The sequence below is a fragment of the Tachysurus vachellii genome, chromosome 19 (assembly GCF_030014155.1).
Source record: "Tachysurus vachellii isolate PV-2020 chromosome 19, HZAU_Pvac_v1, whole genome shotgun sequence".
Classification (NCBI taxonomy): Eukaryota; Metazoa; Chordata; class Actinopteri; order Siluriformes; family Bagridae; genus Tachysurus; species Tachysurus vachellii.
The window spans coordinates 2,835,133-2,857,546 of NC_083478.1; the positions used below are offsets into that span (position 1 = coordinate 2,835,133).

At 44.7% G+C, this 22,414-nt stretch overlaps 1 protein-coding gene across 1 annotated transcript; it reads right to left on the minus strand.

Moving 5' to 3' along the window:
• Positions 1–974: 974 nt before the first annotated feature.
• On the minus strand, positions 975–21,722 carry samhd1 (SAM domain and HD domain 1). Its single transcript, XM_060894792.1, has 16 exons — positions 21,455–21,722; positions 19,331–19,397; positions 18,862–18,934; positions 14,378–14,538; positions 13,938–14,053; positions 13,440–13,510; positions 13,186–13,341; positions 13,005–13,105; positions 12,646–12,754; positions 12,433–12,524; positions 9,796–9,911; positions 8,785–8,924; positions 7,276–7,365; positions 4,719–4,823; positions 4,415–4,552; positions 975–3,121 (listed from the first exon to the last, which is right to left on the minus strand). Exons 1-16 carry the CDS (start codon positions 21,696–21,698, stop codon positions 2,942–2,944), a joined length of 1,959 nt encoding a protein of 652 aa, XP_060750775.1. The 5' UTR covers positions 21,699–21,722; the 3' UTR covers positions 975–2,941.
• Between the last annotated feature and the right edge of the window lie 692 nt (positions 21,723–22,414).

Here is a 22,414-nt window from a genome sequence, read left to right on the forward strand (position 1 = left end):
ACTAAAGGTCAAGCATTTGTTATTCCTGTGGAACAAAAACATCAAGCTAATTTAGCTACGCTACAGTTATGCCGTGATCATGGTGACTTCTCAGAAGAAATTTGCAATTCATAATGATGTCATTTCCTACCACAGGACATTCAAAGTACAAAATGAAGAGAAAAAAAAAAGTTCATCAAAAGCTACTTTAACTACTTTAGCTGCACATTTAGTTACAGGTCCGAGTGCTATATTCAACTATACTGAACTTTAAACATTTGTACAACATTTCGGATTTAAACAATTCAACAAAGTACTAAGTTGAAATTTCACATTGAGGGGTATTTTTAAGTTGCAACTCAAACACAGCATTAGTTTGTAGGATTGTTTGCAGCCAAAAGTCAATTTTAGCTACTTTAATAAGAATTTAGCTTGTTAAGAAAAAATATAAAAATTACTACATGTACTTACCTCATCATGGTTCATATTTTCCACTTGTGTTTTCACTTGATTTCATTTCACAGACGTGAACGCGACACCAACATGGACGAGTCTCAGACGCTTGATCTTTCACCCAAAATACATAAAATAAGTATATCCACTATATTCGGTTTTGAGATTTTTTAAGAAAAAAAAAAAAAAAAAAAACCATTTAAATGTGACATATAAACTCAAAATATATTATATTATTTATATAATAAATAATTTAATGCTGGGGTCTCTGTTGTTTGAAAGCCAATGTCGACATTTGTAATCACCAAAACAAACATGTTAGTTTTGTTTTGTTAGGCGGCCCAACGCAGATTTCTGAAGCATTTCTCAAACAACAGAGACCCCACCTTTAAAATAAACAAGTGAAAAAGCTGGAATATTTTTGTAGAAACGGTAGTTACATGTGCTGCTGATGGTGTCGTAGCTCCTGTGGAAAACTCAAAAAAAAAAAACATCACACATCGAATATCAAATAAATATCTGATTAAAGAAACACACAATGATTCCTCTCAATCCCGCTTTATTATTCATCTACATTCATGAACAGCGCCATCACAATTCACCATCACACAATTCTCCATAATCGTGTAGAAAAAAATAAACCCCACACAACACTGCAAACAAATTCTCACCTTCTAACACTGGAGTGCACCGGTTAATACTGAAACCTCAACAAAACCCACACACATCAGAACAAACAAAACCTCGCTGCAGGAATAACGTTAGCGGACTGACAGAAGGTATGATGCTGCTCACGTGCAGAGTAAAAACAACACGTTTAACCTGCATATAAAAAGTGTGTACAAAAAGTCTAGAAGAAAAAAAAAGAAACTATATAAATATAGTTTATATATAATAAAAATATTATATATAATAAAAATATAATATTGTTTTTTTTTTTTGCTTCCATTAATACGAATCTTTAATATTGCTCCATTGATACCGGGAAAGCTCTTGCTGGAAAGCAAAGGAACACTTGAAAAAATCGACTAGATATAGAGAAGGTGTCTGAGCTTCCAAGTATGCACATGATGATTGGCTTATCTGCAGTTTTCAACAGAAGGGGAAAAAGGATAAAAAGGTGTAAAGTTGGGAAGGTATGAACCTCTAGTACAGACTATTATGCTTTATAATGCCTTATGCAAAAGTTTGCATCCACATTGAGATCCAAGTAAGAATAGAAAGCTAGAAAAGAATTGCTGATCTATTAAAAAAACAAAAACAAAAATATATATAGATATTAAAAATGAACATGCCTGCAACAAGACAACAAAAAATGCTTAAAAGTCCCAGAACCATACTTTGGATGAAAATGAACAAAATACCATAATACACACATATAAAAATACATATATACATGTGTACATGTCAGAACAACTTTTGTTTGCATAAATAAACCTTGAAAAATGAACATTGCTCTTATTGCTAATAAACACTGAGTGTTATCTCAGGAAGACACAATGTTCTAAATGTCCTCTGTCTCTCCAGGAAGATTGCTCTTTCTCCTTATACTCGTGTAACACAGAGGTAGATCTCACGACACCCCCCCCCAATCCTTCGGAGTGACGGGCGTCTTTGGGTTAACGAGTGGGCGGAGCTTAAACCACATTAAATAAGAGTAGAAACTAAACAATATAAAAACATTTTTGCACGGTGATACAAAATAGGAGAAGGAATGCAATCGAATGGTTGAATGTCTCTCAAGCTCCGCCCTCTGCCCCGCCCCGCCCCCCTCGCCAGACCTTCATCTCAAGGACGTTCAGATAGCATGATGAAGAGCATGATGGACAAATTAACATGATTTTTTTAACCAAATAAATGGAGTCTGCAGAATCTTTTTTTAAAATATAAAAATAGAGCTAAAAAAAAAAAAATTAAAAAAAAAGATTAAAAGAAAAACAGGGCACCGATTTTACAGGAACGATAAACATTTTTCCGTGAGTGGCAGTAAAGGACTTTTTATTTATTTGTAACAGTATATAATAAGAATATAAATAGTGATATAGTTTGTTTATAATAAATAGGACACCATACTATTTAGTGCAGCTAGGTAAGAGAGAATTTAGGCATGGCTTAGGAAATGTTTAGAAACATCAAATTGAATTTATTTTCATTTTAATTGTTACAAGGCCGAAAGACTCGTGCTAATGATCTATAATGTTCTACACTGGTATGGATTTTGTTTTATTGTTTTATTTATCATTAATACTTTATCAGTAATACTTTATCAGTAATACTTTATCAGTAATACTTTATCAGTAATACTTTATCCACTCTGAGTAGGCAGCATTTTCAGGTAGAGTTCGAGATCTCTCAGGATAATCTCAGATCTGTCCTGTTTTTATTCACCAGAAGTGGCTCTTAGCTTCCTGTCATTTACTGCCACTAGAAGGTAACATGTTTAAGGTCCTCTGAAGGTGTTGGAGGTGCCGAAATACTGAACCTGAGCATTTTCAGGGGTGCCAACACTTTAGCTTGTTTTGTCTTGTGGCAATTGAAACAGATTTGTTTTTACGGGTTTTCCATGGTTGAGAATCCGTCGACCTCTGGTGTCGTTGTCACTGTCGTTCTCGCTGTCAGAGTCGTCATCGTCTTCATTCTGCCAGTCACGCTTTAGTGGAGTGAGCTCTGGGGCCGTGACATCGCCGTCCTACGCATACATTCAGAAAACACACAGACAGACAGACAGACAGACAGACAGACAGAGACAGACACAGTCAGACAGACAGACACACAGACAGACAGACAGACACACACAGACAGACACACAGACAGACACACAGACAGACACACAGACAGACACACAGACAGACAGACACACACAGACAGACAGACACACACAGACAGACAGACACACACAGACAGACAGACACACACACAGACAGACAGACACAGACAGACACACACAGACAGACACACACACAGACAGACACACACACACACAGACAGACACACACAGACAGACACACACACACACACACAGACAGACACACACACAGACAGACACACACACAGACAGACACACACACAGACAGACACACACACAGACAGACACACACACAGACAGACACACACACAGAGACAGACACACACACAGACAGACACACACACAGAGACAGACACACACACAGAGACAGACACACACACAGACAGACACACACACAGAGACAGACACACACACAGAGACAGACACACACACAGAGACAGACACACACACAGAGACAGACACACACACAGAGACAGACACACACACAGAGACAGACACACACACAGAGACAGACACACACACAGAGACAGACACACACACAGAGACAGACACACACACAGAGACAGACACACACACAGAGACAGACACACACACAGAGACAGACACACACACAGAGACAGACACACACACAGAGACAGACACACACACAGAGACAGACACACACAGACATACAGACACACACAGACAGACATACAGACACACACAGACACACACACACACACACAGACACACACACACACAGACACACACAGACACACACACACACACACAGACACACACACACACAGACACACACACACAGACAGACAGACACACAGACAGACACACGCAGACACACACAGGCAGACACACACAGGCAGACACACACAGGCAGACACACACAGGCAGACACACACAGGCAGACACACACAGGCAGACACACACAGGCAGACACACACACAGACACACACACAGACACACACACAGACACACACACAGACACACACACAGACACACACACAGACACACACACAGACACACACAGACAGACAGTCACACAGACAGACAGTCACACAGACAGACAGTCACACAGACAGACAGTGTTAAGTGTGATTATGTGTGTCTAAGTGTAGTTTGTGAATTCCTGAATTTTACTCAGGTGGAACAGGAACACATGTCTAAAGTGCTGAGCTTTACCTGTGGTTTGGAGAAATTTCTGTTCATACACCACTGCACAAAATATTTCTTTGCCGCTTCCAGATCCCTCTCGTCTGTTTTTTTGCAGTAAACTCTGATCAGCTGCTCTGCAAATCGTTCCGGCAGTAACTTGGACACCTGCAGGAGTAAAACACACACAACATGCCAACAAGTCACAGCAAAGTGCATTATGAATCCTGTACAATTTGGAGAACCACCAGCTCAATGCAGTGTGAGAAGCAGAAGAAGTAAAAGTAAAGGAGGAAGAGGAAAAAGGAAGCGACACTCAGGCGAATATTTGTACCTGGTTCTTGCGGATCTTGATGGCTTTGGTGGGGTCGTTCTTGCAGTAGAAATAAACGTTGTTCACAGGGTTCTTCTCTTTCATTCCATAATCCATACAAATCACCTGACACATCAGCAACAACAGTCAGTTCACTTCCCAGTGTACACACTGACCGTTCGCTCGCGCGCGCACACAGACCGCTCGCGCGCGCACACAGACCGCTCGCGCGCGCACACAGACCGCTCGCGCGCGCACACAGACCGCTCGCGCGCGCACACAGACCGCTCGCGCGCGCACACAGACCGCTCGCACGCGCACAGAGACCGCACGCACACAGAGATCACACACACACACACACACAGAGATCACACACACACACACAGAGATCACACACACACACACAGAGATCACACACACACACACACAGAGATCACACACACACACACAGAGATCACACACACACACACACACACAGAGATCACACACACACACACACACAGAGATCACACACACACACACACAGAGATCACACACACACACACACACACACACACACACACACACACACACACACACAGAGATCACACACACACAGAGATCACACACACACACACACACACACACACACACACACACACACACAGAGATCACACACACACACACAGAGATCACACACACACACACAGAGATCACACACACACACACAGAGATCACACACACACACACAGAGATCACACACACACACACAGAGATCACACACACACACAGATCACACACACACACAGAGATCACACACACACACACAGAGATCACACACACACACACAGAGATCACACACACACACACAGAGATCACACACACACACACACAGAGATCACACACACACACACACACACACACACACACACACACACACACACAGAGATCACACACACACACACAGAGATCACACACACACACAGAGATCACACACACACACACACAGAGATCACACACACACACACACACAGAGATCACACACACACACACACAGAGATCACACACACACACACACAGAGATCACACACACACACACACAGAGATCACACACACACACACACAGAGATCACACACACACACACACAGAGATCACACACACACACACACACAGAGATCACACACACACACACACAGAGATCACACACACACACACACAGAGATCACACACACACACACAGAGATCACACACACACACACACACAGAGATCACACACACACACACACACAGAGATCACACACACACACACACACACACACAGAGATCACACACACACACACACACACACACAGAGATCACACACACACACACACAGAGATCACACACACACACACAGAGATCACACACACACACACACACACAGAGATCACACACACACACACACACACACACACAGAGCACACACACACACACACAGAGATCACACACACACACACACAGAGATCACACACACACACACACACACAGAGATCACACACACACACACACACAGAGATCACACACACACACACACAGAGATCACACACACACAGAGATCACACACACACAGAGATCACACACACACAGAGATCACACACACACAGAGATCACACACACACACACACACACACACAGAGATCACACACACACACACACAGAGATCACACACACACACACACACACACAGAGATCACACACACACACACAGAGATCACACACACACACACACAGAGATCACACACACACACACACACACAGAGATCACACACACACACACACAGAGATCACACACACACACACACACAGAGATCACACACACACACACACACACACAGAGATCACACACACACACACACACACACACAGAGATCACACACACACACACACACAGAGATCACACACACACACACAGAGATCACACACACACACAGATCACACACACACACAGATCACACACACACACAGATCACACACACACACACAAGATCACACACACACACACACACACACACAGAGATCACACACACACACACACACACACACACACACAGAGATCACACACACACACACAGAGATCACACACACACACACACACACAGAGATCACACACACACACACACAGAGATCACACACACACACACAGAGATCACACACACACACACACACAGAGATCACACACACACACACACAGAGATCACACACACACACACACAGAGATCACACACACACACACACACAGAGATCACACACACACACACACAGAGATCACACACACACACACTCACACACACACATAGATCACACACACACACACACACACACACATAGAACACACACACACACACACACACACACACACACACACACATAGATCACACACACACACACACACACACACAGAGATCACACACACACACACACACACAGATCACACACACACACACACACACACAGAGATCACACACACAGAGAGATCACACAGAGATCACACACACACACACACCTTTAACCTGGGAAACACTCACACAGGTTTAATGTGGAGAGATTTCTTTTACTCACGTTGACTACGAAGTCCTCGGGCTTGAGATCCACCTCAATGCGGTCAGGTTTACTCTCAGACACCTCACGAGCCCACATGAGTAACATGTCCTGAAAGACAGGAAAGAAACAGGAAACAGAAATGCTGCTTAAATCCTGAAGCTGTAAACAAAACTGATACGAAACCTGTGAGCTGCAAACTGTCATTAATTCACTATTTAAATCCTAACTATTATTATATTTTCTCTTTTATTAGAAACATAACTGATGAAATAGGAATAACTTGTTATTAATTTGTTTATGAATTCATTCATTCATTCATCTTCTACCGCTTATCCGAACTACCTCGGGTCACGGGGAGCCTGTGCCTATCTCAGGCGTCATCGGGCATCAAGGCAGGATACACCCTGGACGGAGTGCCAACCCATCACAGGGCACACACACACACACACACACTATCATTCACTCACACAATCACACACTACAGACAATTTTCCAGAGATGCCAATCAACCTACCATGCATGTCTTTGGACCAGGGAGGGAACTGGAGTACCCGGAGGAAACCCCCGAGGCCCGGGGAGAACATGCAAACTCCACACACACAAGGCAGAGGCGGGAATCGAACCCCGACCCTGGAGGTGTGAGGCGAACGTGCTAACCACTAAGCCACCGTGCCCCGTTTATGAATTAATAAATGAATTTATTTCTTTTCTTATGTAATTATTTCACTTATAAACAGGAAAAACAAGATCAATAATAATAACAACAATAATTTCACATCTACAACAATGATCATAAAAATGATAATAGTTTTATGATTGTAAATGTGATTATTATAATTAGTATTAGTGGATTGCTTCATAATTAAAAGGTTATATATATTATATTAAATATTTTAGTTGTCATTTATTAAAAGAAAAAACAAAACAAAAAATTGTCCACAGCAGCTAATAATTTTGCTGTTTTTGGCTTCTTCTTCTTCTTATTATTATTAATAGTAATTATCATTATATTGATAATTATATTATTATTAACTTAATAATAAGAATAATAATGTTATTATATTATTATTAATAAGTTATTAATATTATAATACAAATAATCATAATTAACAACAATAATGTTATATTATTATTATTATTAAGAATAATAATATGTATTATATTAATTATTATATTATTAAGAATAATTAGAAGAAGAAGAAGAAGAAGAAGAAGAAGAAGAAGAAGAAGAAGATGATGGGGGGGGCAGTTATAACCACCATGTGATCAACTTTAATATAATTATTGCAGCCCACAGTAAAGTGTGAGGTTAGATAAAGTGTTCATATCATCTGTGTGCCTTCTTTCTGACCTTGTCTAAGTGCGTGCTGGTGTGTGTGCTGACTCTCTACACACATACCTGCTTGTGTGTCTGACTGTGTGTGTGTGTGTGGAGCTTTACTCCTAAACAACACTGGTCTTAGTCTCAACATGAACTACGCTGAGCTCGCTGAGGACGCAACCTGAGTGAGCGGTGTGACCTCTGACCTGCGACACGTCATAGTGAGAGTCAGGTGTCGTCTGGCCCACGCATTTGTACAGCCTTCTACAGAGGATGTTCTGCAGGATGGCCTGAGCTTCAGATAGCACTGGATCAGACGAGTACAGGATCTGCTCGAAAATGTGATCTGTCGAGAGGTCGAGAGGTCAGACGTAAAAAAAACAACAACAAAACAAAAACAAAACATCCACAACCACATTGATGCGTCACATGATACACCGCGCTAACAAGCGTTCTGTTACGGCTGGACAATTGTAGCGTCTGGTACAAGTCATTTAGCTTGCCATTCCTTTCCTTCCTTTCTAATTTCTTCTTTTCCAGTCTCTTCCTCCCTTTCCCCACTTTCAATTCCTTTTGTGTGTTTTATTTTCATCTTGGTTTTCTCTATTTTCTTTTGTTTGTTTGTGTAGTTAGTTTTATGTTGTGTTTGTCTCATTCACTAAACGCCATATTTTTCTTCCATAAGTGATTGTCTCTGAGTATCACTCACAAAGGTAAGGTACCTGCAACATCTGGTCTGAACTACATGCTCTATTAAGATTAATTTAATTGAAATTAAGGTATAAAAAAAAAAGGGAAGATCGCGCCCTCATAGAATTAATAAAGGTTATACGGCCTGTTCACCGGACGAACAGACCAAATAAGTGTAACCTTAATTCCATTACCGTCAATTTCAGCTTAGGTTAAAATATTTAGGAGTCACTATAACACGTTATAATTACTTATAAATATTTACCTTGCTTTGCGAGCCAAAATCGCTACACAATATTCCTATAGATCATCAATGCCATGATAAACAATACCACTATACACTATACACGGATATTTTATTTTTTCTTAATCAAGTTAGCTGAATTTTTTCTATTCATTAACTAAATCTTAAAGTAACTAAAATGGTGGAGTTGATATTTTTAAAGCCTCCACATTAACACACACACGTTCTGCTTGTTGAGTGTTGTGATGTCTTCGTGTGTGTGTGTGTTTAAATCTGATCAGACCTGTGAGTTTAGTGTAAGCCTCCATGTCATCGATGGCTTCCGAAATTCTGTACGTCTTTCCTGAAGAGCCCCGGATTTTAACGTACGGATCGGCTTTCACCAGAGCTTCTGTAATCCTGACACACACACACACTTTTTCAGCATGCGTCAAACTCTTACAAGATGCCAAGAAGCAAACCATTAATATAAGGATGCGGAGAAGATGAGGCTTTCAGGACATTTGAGCAATGGAGCGTGTGTTTCACCTCAACAGCAGATTTTATATGGAGAAATATCAGCTGGACCTTGCTTGAGTTTTGATACCGGCTTGAAGGGACTTTGGATTACTGGATGTTTTCACAATCGATTCATTATGATTTTCTCCACTGCTTTGTGAGAGTTATCATAAAGGCCTGGGCTTCTTTTACTGACACCACGGAAATGTAAAAATCACTTAATCAATCAATCAATCAACCAAATCAAACTTTTAGGGTGGAAAAAAAATCTTCAAAAATGCACATGATGTCATCAAACTAACAATTTTCACAAACCTCTTTAACCCTCCTATTGTCCTCCTATACAAATTAGGAGCGCTGAGTCAACTTGACCTTGTCTGTTTTGACTGCTTATAAAAAATGAAGTATATATGATAGCCTTTTTTTTCACCTTTTTAGTCAAACTTGTTTCCCACATAACATATATTTTGCAAAAAAAAAAATTTACATTTGGTATAATAAACCTTAATTATATACAAAAATGCCTCATTTTTTAGTAAAAAAAAAAAAAAACAGAAATTTTGAATTATTTTCACTATAGAGGCACAATTGTGTTAAATAGATTGTGTTAATGCACAATTACAGGCTGGTATATTTCAAGGGCAGGAGATTGTTTTGAAACCATTTTGACCATTTTTAATGTCAGCAAATAATAAAACCTGTTTTTTTTCCAGGCCAAATTGACTTGAATGCTTATAAATCAAAAATTCTACAATTATTACCATTTTGTGTGTAATATCTATTTTACACTTGTAATATCTATTTTGCCCACGTGATGTCATCTGATCAACCAACAACAGGCTACACACACACGTGCACACACACACACACACACACGCCATGACTGATAAATGTCAAACATTACTCAGCATATCTCCAGGCCAAAGCTGACTGATGCAACTAAATTCATAAATAAGAGAGAGGAAACAAACATGATTTGAATATGAAAACACAACGTGTGTATGTGTGTATGTGTGTGTGTTTGTGTAAAGATTGTTGGTAGAAGAAGAAGAGAAGAGAAGGTATTGTCCCCAGCTGGACAAATGCATATAACAAGTGTGAAATATTTACAAATGAGTAGCTTTTGTTTCTGGAGGCCTAATGAATTGCTATGCCCAGTGCTTGTGTGTGTGTGTGTGTGTGTGTGTGTGTGTGTGTCTGTAGCATCATTTCAGTAGATCATATTTTGCCCTCTGCTAGGCAAAGGTTTATCAAAAGTGAGAAATATTTACAAATGTGCAGCTTTTTTTTCTGGAGGCCTAATGAAATGCAATGCCCAATGTGTGTGTGTTTGTGTGTGTGTGTGAAATGTTTACAAATGTGTAGCTTTTGTTTTGTCTGGAGGCCAACTGAATTGCAATGCCCAATGCTTTGAACAGTGTTTGACTGTGTGTGTGTGTGTGTGTGTGTGTGTGTGTGTGTGTGTGTGGCATCATTTCGGTAGATCATATTTTGCCCTCTGCTAGGCGAAGGCATATCAAAAGTGTGAAATATTTACAAATATTTGTCTTTTTTTCTTTTCTGGAGGCCTAATGAAATGCAATGCCCAATTTGTGTGTGTGTTTGTGTGTGTGCATGTGTGTGTGGGATGTGAGTGTGTGTTTTGGGTGCGTGTGTTAGTGGACATTTTATGTGTACAGTTTTGTGTCTGTATGCATGTTCATTGCGCTGAAAAGGGCAAAAGTGTGACCTATTGCCCCACTAAATGTGGCCGGGTCAAAATGACCCAAGCTGTTCCAAAACGCAAAGTATTTATTTTACGAACACACAGTTCAACGAAAATAGACAAAATTAATTTTGCTTGCAAAGTTCATAATTTGGAACAATCCTGCTAAATTTCAGGCAAAAATGTGGAAGAAAATCCAAGTTATGACATTAAATTCTTCCATCCGGGTCAAAAAGACCCAGGGAAAATAGGAAGGTTAAATAAATTAGAAATGCATAAAACTATGAATGTATAAAAAATATAAAAGGTATACTGTGTATTAAAACTCAGATTTGTAGCTTTGGCTTTTTAAAATTCTTAATTAACAAATAATAATCAATAATCACTGTTAATATGTATATCTATGTATTTACAGTGAACAGAAATCAGCAGCGACATTGGGGCAGCGGTGGCTCAGTCAGATATGGTGCTGGGATGTTGATCAGGGTTCAAGCCTCAGCACTGCCACGCTGCCACTGTTGGGCCCTTGAGCAAGGCCCTTAAACCCTCTCTGCTTCAGCGGCCCTGTATCCTGTCTGACCCTGTGCTCTGACCCCAACCTCCAAATTTGGAACATGTGAAGAAAGAATTTCACTGTGCTGTAATGTCTATGTGACAAAAAGGCTTCTGTTCTGTTCTATAAATGGTCGCTCTCCGTGAGTGAGTTAGCGGACTCACATGACCTCGATGACGTTGCCCACTTTGTGTTGGTACGCGCGGCGATGCAGGCAGTTACGTGTGTGGAACATGTCGTATAAATCACCTACTTCCTGTGAAAGAAAACACCGCTGATTAATTTCCTGTTTATTAGCGGCGTTTCTGTTCCTCTCCATGTTTAAACATGCTGATGATGCAAATGAAGATGCAAAGCATGATGGGAACAGACTGCACCTTGTCTCTGGTGCAGATGTGTTTCTTGCCCTTCACGTCACACACTCGAGCGAACTTGAGGAAGCGACGGTAGTCGGAGTTGTTCTGGATGCCCAGGTGATAGCAGTCTCTGTTTAGAATAAAAAACAACAACAACAATAATAATAATAATAATAATAATAATAATAATAATAAAAAATGGACTTTTTGTTGTGTCCAGATTTTCATTAAACCTGACAAAATGTTTAAAATCCTCTGTTAAGACTGTTGGTTCCATTTTATTTTATTTCGGTCTTGATTAAAGTTTCCTCTGAAATGTGATTTGCTGTAATTCTACACACACAGAACACACTCCGCTTTCTCGCACCACCGAAACTCACCTCGCAAAATAATCCCACTTGTCCACGTCGATGCCGGTCCTCTTATTGGCGACGATCTCGTACAGGAACGCTTTCTCTTCCGATCTGCCTTTGTACGCCCACTAAGAGGGAAGTGAAACGTCGACCATCAGTTATTCTGCGTTCACGTGCGCAGCAAGCAGAACCAGCACTAGCACTGTACCTTGTTGGCCGAGGAAACGGAGTCCAGCGGCCCAGCGATCTGCTCTTTAATGAAGATCAGGTCGTTGGGTAGAGAGAGTCCGTACTCCTCCATCACTCCCTTCAGATTATTCACTTTCACCAGGTGGTCAAACATCTGGACCGACGCGCTCTCGTGCTGCAGAGGAAACAGATGCTTTCGGTTGTCCTTGTGGAAAGCATTATGTATTTGAACTAGTTTTTAACAGTAACTCGGGTGCGGTTTCGTTCTGTTACCTTCCATTTCAGTCCGGGTCGAACCGTCGGAATAAACAATCCATCGAACATGTGGGAAAAAGGACCGTGACCTGCCAAAGATAATAACCATCAACCATTTTCATTTCAGGAATTCTTCTAATCAGAGAAAACTTATGAAAGCTTAATATTCCAAGATGTGGAGCTGGATTACGTCTGCACTGTGTGAGTGTGTGAGGGAGGGTGTGTGTGTGTGAGAGAGAGAGAGAGAGAGAGAGAGAGAGAGAGAATATGTGTGTGTGTGTGAGAGAGTGTGAGTGAGTGTGTGTGCGGGTGTGTGTGTGAGAGTGGATGTGTGTGTGTATGTATGAGGGTGGATGTGTGTGTGTGCGTGTGTGTGTGTGTGAGGAGTGTGTGTGTGTGTATGTATAAGTGTATGTGTGTGTATGAGAGACTGAGTGTGTGTGTGTGTGTGAGAAAGAGTGTGTGTATGTCAGTGTGTGTGTGTGCGTGTGTGTGTGCGTGTGCAGGTGACTTTACCCAGGTCATGGCACAAGCCGGCGATCTGAACACACAGGATGTCTTGTTTGGTGATGAGGAGCTCAGGCTGTCTCTCGTTCAGAGCTTGGACCAGACAACCTGCTAAATATCCAACACTGAGAGACAAAATACACAAAAAGGCTTTTAATTTGACCAGAATGAGAATCGGGTTGTAAAAATGAGTGATTAACATGTCAGGAGTTCAGGACGTCAGGACATCAGGACGTCAGGACATGGTGTGTATCTGAATACAATGGAATAATTCACTGGAATTTCCAGCAGGTTTAGTCTTGTTTAGAAGCTGTAGCTGATATTTCAGGTCAGATCAAATGAAGGTGTTGATTCACTGAGTCATCTATAACTGAATCTTTAATGGATTAAACAAAGGAAACCCAGTCTAACCAGTTGAACTGTTTTGTGCAGCACACACACAAACTCACCCTATGCAGTGTTCGAAGCGGTTGTGTGCAGCTCCAGGAAACACCATGTATGTGGCTCCCAGCTGCTTGATGTGCCGTAGCCTCTGGAACTGAGGGGTGTCGATGATGCGCATCAGCAGAGGATGGAGCTCGATGTGGCCATGAATGGGATCGTTAAAGACCTGAGTGAAAGCAGAACTACTGTTAGAACTGTTCAGTTCATACAACAAATCAGGAACATTCTCTCTCCCTCTCTCACCATCTCCTTCTCCTTCTCCCTCTCCCTCTCTCACCATCTCCCTCTCCCTCTCTCACCATCTCCTTCTCCCTCTCCCTCTCTCACCATCTCCTTCTCCCTCTCCCTCTCTCACCATCTCCCTCTCTCACCATCTCCTTCTCCCTCTCCCTCTCTCACCATCTCCCTCTCCCTCTCTCACCATCTCCCTCTCCCTCTCCCTCTCTCACCATCTCCCTCTCCCTCTCTCACCATCTCCTTCTCCCTCTCCCTCTCTCACCATCTCCATCTCCTTCTCCATCTCCTTCTCCTTCTCCCTCTCCCTCTCCCTCCATCTCCCTCTCTCACCATCTCCCTCTCCCTCTCTCACCATCTCCCTCTCTCACCATCTCCTTCTCCCTCTCCCTCTCTCACCATCTCCCTCTCCCTCTCTCACCATCTCCCTCTCCCTCTCCCTCTCTCACCATCTCCCTCTCCCTCTCTCACCATCTCCTTCTCCCTCTCCCTCTCTCACCATCTCCATCTCCTTCTCCATCTCCTTCTCCTTCTCCCTCTCCCTCTCCCTCCATCTCCCTCTCCCTCTCTCACCATCTCCCTCTCCCTCTCTCACCATCTCCCTCTCCCACCATCTCCCTCTCCCTCTCCCTCTCTCACCATCTCCCTCTCCCTCTCCCTCTCTCTCTCTCACCATCTCCCTCTCCCTCTCTCACCATCTCCATCTCCCTCTCCCTCTCTCACCATCTCCATCTCCCTCTCCCTCTCTCACCATCTCCATCTCCCTCTCCCTCTCTCACCATCTCCCTCTCCCTCTCTCACCATCTCCTTCTCCCTCTCCCTCTCTCACCATCTCCTTCTCCCTCTCCCTCTCTCACCATCTCCTTCTCCCTCTCCCTCTCTCACCATCTCCCTCTCTCACCATCTCCTTCTCCCTCTCCCTCTCTCACCATCTCCCTCTCCCTCTCTCACCATCTCACTCTCTCTCTCTCTCAATCTCCCTCTCCCTCTCTCACCATCTCCTTCTCCCTCTCCCTCTCTCACCATCTCCATCTCCTTCTCCATCTCCTTCTCCTTCTCTCCATCCATTCCCTCTCCCTCTCCTCCTCCTCCCCTCTCTCCTCTCCATCTCTCTCTCCTCTCACCCTCTCTCCCCCTCTCCTCTCTCCCCTCTCCTCTCTCTCCTCCTCTCCCTCTCCTCTCTCTCCCCTCCTCCTCCTCTCTCTCACCTCCTCCTCTCCTCTCTCACCTCCTCACTCCTCTCCCTCTCTCTCCTCCCTCTCCTCTCCTCCTCTCCTCTCCTCTCTCTCTCCTCTCCTCATCTCCTCTCTCCTCTCCTCTCCTCCTCTCCTCTCTCCACTCCACCTCCTCTCTCCTCCTCACTCTCCTCTCTCTCTCCCTCCCTCTCCTCTCCTCCCTCCCCACTCTCCCTCCCTCTCTCTCCTCTCTCCCCTCTCCTCCTCTCATCTCCCTCCTCCCTCCCTCTCCCTCCCTCCTCTCTCCTCCTCTCTCTCCTCCCCTCTCTCCTCCCTCTCCTCCCTCTCCTCCTTCTCCCTCCTCTCGCTCACTCTCCTCCTCTCCCCTCTCTCCCTCCTCCTCTCCTCTCCTTCTCTCCCTCTCTCCTCTCCCTCTCTCACCATCTCCCTCTCCCTCTCTCACCATCTCCTTCTCCCTCTCTCACCATCTCCCTCTCCCTCTCTCACCATCTCCATCTCCCTCTCCCTCTCTCACCATCTCCATCTCCTTCTCCATCTCCTCTCCCTCTCCCTCTTCCCTCTCCTCCATCTCCTCTCCCTCTCTCACCATCTCCCTCTCCCTCTCTCACCATCTCCCTCTCCCTCTCTCACCATCTCCCTCTCCCACCATCTCCCTCTCCCTCTCCCTCTCTCACCATCTCCCTCTCCCTCTCGCTCTCTCACCATCTCCCTCTCCCTCTCTCACCATCTCCATCTCCCTCTCCCTCTCTCACCATCTCCATCTCCCTCTCCCTCTCTCACCATCTCCATCTCCCTCTCCCTCTCTCACCATCTCCCTCTCCCTCTCCCTCTCTCACCATCTCCTTCTCCCTCTCCCTCTCTCACCATCTCCTTCTCCCTCTCCCTCTCTCACCATCTCCTTCTCCCTCTCCCTCTCTCACCATCTCCTTCTCCCTCTCCCTCTCTCACCATCTCCCTCTCCCTCTCTCACCATCTCCCTCTCCCTCTCCCTCTCTCACCATCTCCCTCTCCCTCTCTCACCATCTCCTTCTCCCTCTCCCTCTCTCACCATCTCCATCTCCATCTCCATCTCCTTCTCCTTCTCCCTCTCCCTCTCCCTCCATCTCCCTCTCCCTCTCTCACCATCTCCCTCTCCCTCTCTCACCATCTCCCTCTCCCTCTCTCACCATCTCCCTCTCCCTCTCTCACCATCTCCCTCTCCCACCATCTCCCTCTCCCTCTCCCTCTCTCACCATCTCCCTCTCCCTCTCCCTCTCTCACCATCTCCCGCTCCCTCTCTCACCATCTCCATCTCCCTCTCCCTCTCTCACCATCTCCATCTCCCTCTCCCTCTCTCACCATCTCCATCTCCCTCTCCCTCTCTCACCATCTCCATCTCCCTCTCCCTCTCTCACCATCTCCATCTCCCTCTCTCACCATCTCCATCTCCCTCTCTCACCATCTCCATCTCCCTCTCCCTCTCTCACCATCTCCATCTCCCTCTCTCACCATCTCCATCTCCCTCTCCCTCTCTCACCATCTCCATCTCCCTCTCTCTCTCTCACCATCTCCCTCTCCCTCTCTCACTATCTCCATCTCCCTCTCCCTCTCTCACCATCTCCATCTCCCTCTCTCACCATCTCCATCTCCCTCTCCCTCTCTCACCATCTCCATCTCCCTCTCCCACACACACCATCTCCATCACCCTCTCTCACCATCTCCATCTCCCTCTCATCACCACTCCCTCTCTCACCATCTCCATCTCCTCTCCCTCTCTCACCATCTCCATCTCCCTCTCCTCTCTCACCATCTCCATCTCCCCTCCCTCTCTCACCATCTCCATCTCCCTCTCCCTCTCTCACCATCTCCATCTCCCTCTCCCTCTCTCACCATCTCCATCTCCCTCTCTCACCATCTCCATCTCCCTCTCCCTCTCTCACCATCTCCATCTCCATCTCCCTCTCTCTCTCTCACCATCTCCCTCTCCCTCTCTCACCATCTCCATCTCCCTCTCTCACCATCTCCATCTCCCTCTCCCTCTCTCACCATCTCCATCTCCCTCTCCCTCTCTCACCATCTCCATCTCCCTCTCCCTCTCTCACCATCTCCATCTCCCTCTCCCTCTCTCACCATCTCCATCTCCCTCTCCCTCTCTCACCATCTCCATCTCCCTCTCTCACCATCTCCATCTCCCTCTCCCTCTCTCACCATCTCCATCTCCCTCTCCCTCTCTCACCATCTCCATCTCCCTCTCCCTCTCTCACCATCTCCATCTCCCTCTCCCTCTCTCACCATCTCCATCTCCCTCTCCCTCTCTCACCATCTCCATCTCCCTCTCCCTCTCTCACCATCTCCCTCTCTCACCATCTCCATCTCCCTCTCCCTCTCTCACCATCTCCATCTCCCTCTCCCTCTCTCACCATCTCCATCTCCCTCTCCCTCTCTCACCATCTCCATCTCCCTCTCCCTCTCTCACCATCTCCATCTCCCTCTCCCTCTCTCACCATCTCCCGCTCCCTCTCTCACCATCTCCATCTCCCTCTCCCTCTCTCACCATCTCCCTCTCCCTCTCTCACCATCTCCATCTCCCTCTCCCTCTCTCACCATCTCCATCTCCCGCTCCCTCTCTCACCATCTCCATCTCCCGCTCCCTCTCTCACCATCTCCCGCTCCCTCTCTCACCATCTCCCGCTCCCTCTCTCACCATCTCCCGCTCCCTCTCTCACCATCTCCCTCTCCCTCTCTCACCATCTCCCTCTCCCTCTCTCACCATCTCCCTCTCTCTCACCATCTCCCTCTCTCTCACCATCTCCCTCTCTCTCACCATCTCCCTCTCTCTCACCATCTCCCTCTCTCTCACCATCTCCCTCTATCTCTCTGTCGTCACAGATATTAATACAATAATATTGTATTTACAAATGTTAAAGACACTTCCTAAAGCTCCGCCCACTTCCCCCCCCAATACCACACACTCTAATTATGTCAGATTTAGAAACATGAGCGTGTTCTCTTTTCTCCCCGTGTGTGAGTGACACTCATCTGCTGAATTACAGCTGAACAGTAAAATCTTTCCAACACACCTTCATGCACTCAGACGAGATTTGCCAGAGTTTGCTGAGATAGTGGAGGATCTGCAGTCTGGAGCCCATGGGCCTGAGAGAGAGAGCGTGGGGGGGGAGAGAGAGAGAGAGAGAGAGAGAGAGAGAGAGAGAGAGAGAGAGAGAGAGAGAGAGAGAGAGAGAGAGAGAGAGACAGATAGAGAGAGAGAGAGACAGAGAGAGAGAGTGGGGGAGAGAGAGAGAGAGAGTGGGGGAGAGAGAGAGAGAGAGTGGGGGAGAGAGAGAGAGTGGGGGAGAGAGAGAGAGAGTGGGGGAGAGAGAGAGAGAAAGGGGAAATCACTAGTGTGACATCAGTGTTTCTTGCTGGAAAATGGTGCAGTTTTAAAAGACATTACAACACTGTTTGTAATTCTCTTACCAGATACAGATCACACTCACACTCTCACACATTTACTTGCGCGCACACACACTCGCGCACACAAACACTCACTCAATGCCCATCTTTTCCAGCTGGAGTTCAGTGAGATAGCGTAGTCCCAATCCTGTAATCTTCTGTTCTGTGGAAACACACACCAAGAGAGAGAATTCTGTAAAGACTGTAAAGGTTAGAGGAGGTAACGCGGCAGCGTGTAAAGGTTAGAGGAGGTAACGCGGCAGCGTGTAAAGGTTAGAGGAGGTAACGCGGCAGCGTGTAAAGGTTAGAGGAGGTAACGCGGCAGCGTGTAAAGGTTAGAGGAGGTAACGCGGCAGCGTGTAAAGGTTAGAGGAGGTAACGCGGCAGCGTGTAAAGGTTAGAGGAGGTAACGCGGCAGCGTGTAAAGGTTAGAGGAGGTAACGCGGCAGCGTGTAAAGGTTAGAGGAGGTAACGCGGCAGCGTGTAAAGGTTAGAGGAGGTAACGCGGCAGCGTGTAAAGGTTAGAGGAGGTAACGCGGCAGCGTGTAAAGGTTAGAGGAGGTAACGCGGCAGCGTGTAAAGGTTAGAGGAGGTAACGCGGCAGCGTGTAAAGGTTAGAGGAGGTAACGCGGCAGCGTGTAAAGGTTAGAGGAGGTAACGCGGCAGTTTATTATCATTCTCCAGACAGACTTTTCTGGTTCACATTGACTTTATCAGTGTTCAGACGAAGGTCACACGCGGGCACATGAAGAAACGCAAAGTACTAAATCAGAACAACACACCAGTTATACTGTCTGCGAAAGTCCCCTGTACAGACTGAATGAGAACACTGTTGGTCTGTCTGTTTGTTCATCTGTGTCTGTTTACCAGACTGTGTCCGTCTGTCCTCACACTGTCCATCAATACAATGTAATATTAGTAAAAATTAACAATAGTCTCTACTTGTCTGTCACTCTCACGTCCGGTCTTGTCGTTTCCCAGTAGATATTAAAATTATCTGTCCATCTGTGAAGGTCCAGTACACAAGAAAGGAATAAAATAAAAAGAAAACAATGTAGTGTGCAGATAGAGGGAAATAATCAGTCGGTTTGATGGATGGATAGTTTTCATATGATCTGCATAACCTGAAGCATTTTATGCCTCTTATTCCCCATCGATTTGTTTTTATTACAGGACAACAGTCGACTTTTTACCAGTTTCTAGTCAAATTTAATGATTCAGAACATTTGTGAAATAAGAAAGTTCCAGTTTCACTTATGTTTCTTAAGTGATAAACAAAGATCTGATCTGATCTGATTCTAGAAAAGAAAATGTGTGTGTGTGTGTGTGTGTGTGTGTGCGCACGTGTGGAGTGTGTGAGTGTGTGCACGTGTGGAGTGTGAGTGAGTGTGTGTGTGAGAAAGTGAAAGTGACGTGGCATACAGCTAAGTACGGTGACCCGTACTCAGAATTCGTTCTCTGCATTTAACCCATCCAAAGTGCGCAAACACACACAGCAGTGAACACACACACACAGTGAACACACACCCGGAGCAGAGGGCAGCCATTTGTGCTGCGGCGCCCAGGAAGCAGTTGGGGATTTCGGTGCCTTGCTCAAGGGCACCTCAGTCGTGGCCGGCCAGAGACTCAAACCCACAGCCTTAGGGTTAGGAGTCAAACTCTCTAACCATTAGGCCACGACTTAGGCCACATGTGTGAATGAGTGAGTGTGTGTGTGTGTAGTGTGGAGTGTGAGTGAGTGTGTGAGTGAGTGAGTGTGTGGAGTATGTGTGTGTGTGGAGTATGTGTGTGTGTGTGGAGTGTGTGTGTGTGTGTGTGTGTGGAGTGACTATTTCTATTTAATTCCCTGCATGTTAATACATCTGTATAAATGAATATTCACCCATTTTATAATCCACATTTCAAAAAATAAAAGTTATACATGACATAATTACACTACATACGTCTATAATAACACAACATTATATGACATTCAGCTAAATATAATAATACTGTTTTTAATGTAATTATTACATCAATAACACCCGTATTCTGCCTCAGACTCCGCCCACCTGAGCTATGATTGGCTGAAAGCTGCCCACCCTGTCCAATGAGGCTCGACATAACCTTCTTCTAATGAATATGACAGAAGGGTGGAGCTAAACGTCGGAAACGAGTGTGGAAAAAATATCTTTTGGGAAACAATACTAGCGTTTTTATATGGATATAATAGTGAATTACCTTTGAACTTTTGTTCCCATTCTCCGAGTCCGTGCTGGCGAAGATAGGAGCAGGTTTCCTCGGTGTCCCAGTCCTTGTAATTGCCTTCTTTATACCTCTTCTCTGGGGTTTTTAGCAGCTCCACAATCAGCGGCTCTTCTCTCGGGCGCTTTCGGCTGTCCATGATATGTGTTTTCTCCGCCTGATCAGATTTAAGGATTAACCGCCGCTGAGCTGCTTCTTCCTTCCACCGCCGCTGACACATGAAAACTGAAGCCGGGTGTCTATTTTTGACTTTGGCGGCAATTTCGATTTCGCTCAAACGATATCACAGCACTGCCCCCTAGCGGTCCGGCTCGAATGCACGCATGTACGTACGTACGTACGACGTGATTGCGTCATCTGTAAACCAGGAAGCAAACTCGGATTGTTTTCTTCTCTAATCTCACTAAATAAACATTTCTATTTATTTACTGTGAATATAGACTTCCGTATTATTCCGTATAATAATAATAATAATAATAATAATAATAATAATATAAGCAATAATATTATTGCATATATAATATAATAATAATAATATAAGCAACAATATATATAATAATATAAGTATAATAATATAAGCAACCTTCCGTATTATTCCGCCGTTGACCTACAGGGCGCCGGTGGAAATTGGGCTACTGTTGGTCGAAGGAGTAGAGGAGGGAGGAGAGTGCACAGACAGAGAGAGAAGAGGAAAGGTAAGAGTGTAGGACTGAGAATAGGGACTCTGAATGTTGGTACTATGACAGGGAAAGGTAGAGATGATATGATGGAGAGAAGGAAGGTGGATATACCGTGTGTCCAGGAGACCAAGTGGAAGGGTAGCAAGGCTCGTAGTATAGGAGCAGGATTCAAGCTGTTTTATTATGGTGTGGATAGTAAGAGAAATGGCGTAGGTGTGGTCCTGAAGGAGGAGTTTGTGAGGAATGTTCTGGAGGT

Excerpts from the sequence above, each read along its gene's own strand:
- samhd1 (XM_060894792.1), bottom strand. The coding sequence starts at position 21,698 with ATGTGTCAGCGGCGGTGGAAGGAAGAAGCAGCTCAGCGGCGGTTAATC. Across the intron at positions 14,054-14,377 it reads CGCTTCGAACACTGCATAGG|TGTTGGATATTTAGCAGGTT; the intron begins GTGAGTTTGTGT and ends TTTGTCTCTCAG. Across the intron at positions 7,366-8,784 it reads CTCACTATGACGTGTCGCAG|GACATGTTACTCATGTGGGC; the intron begins GTCAGAGGTCAC and ends CCTGTCTTTCAG.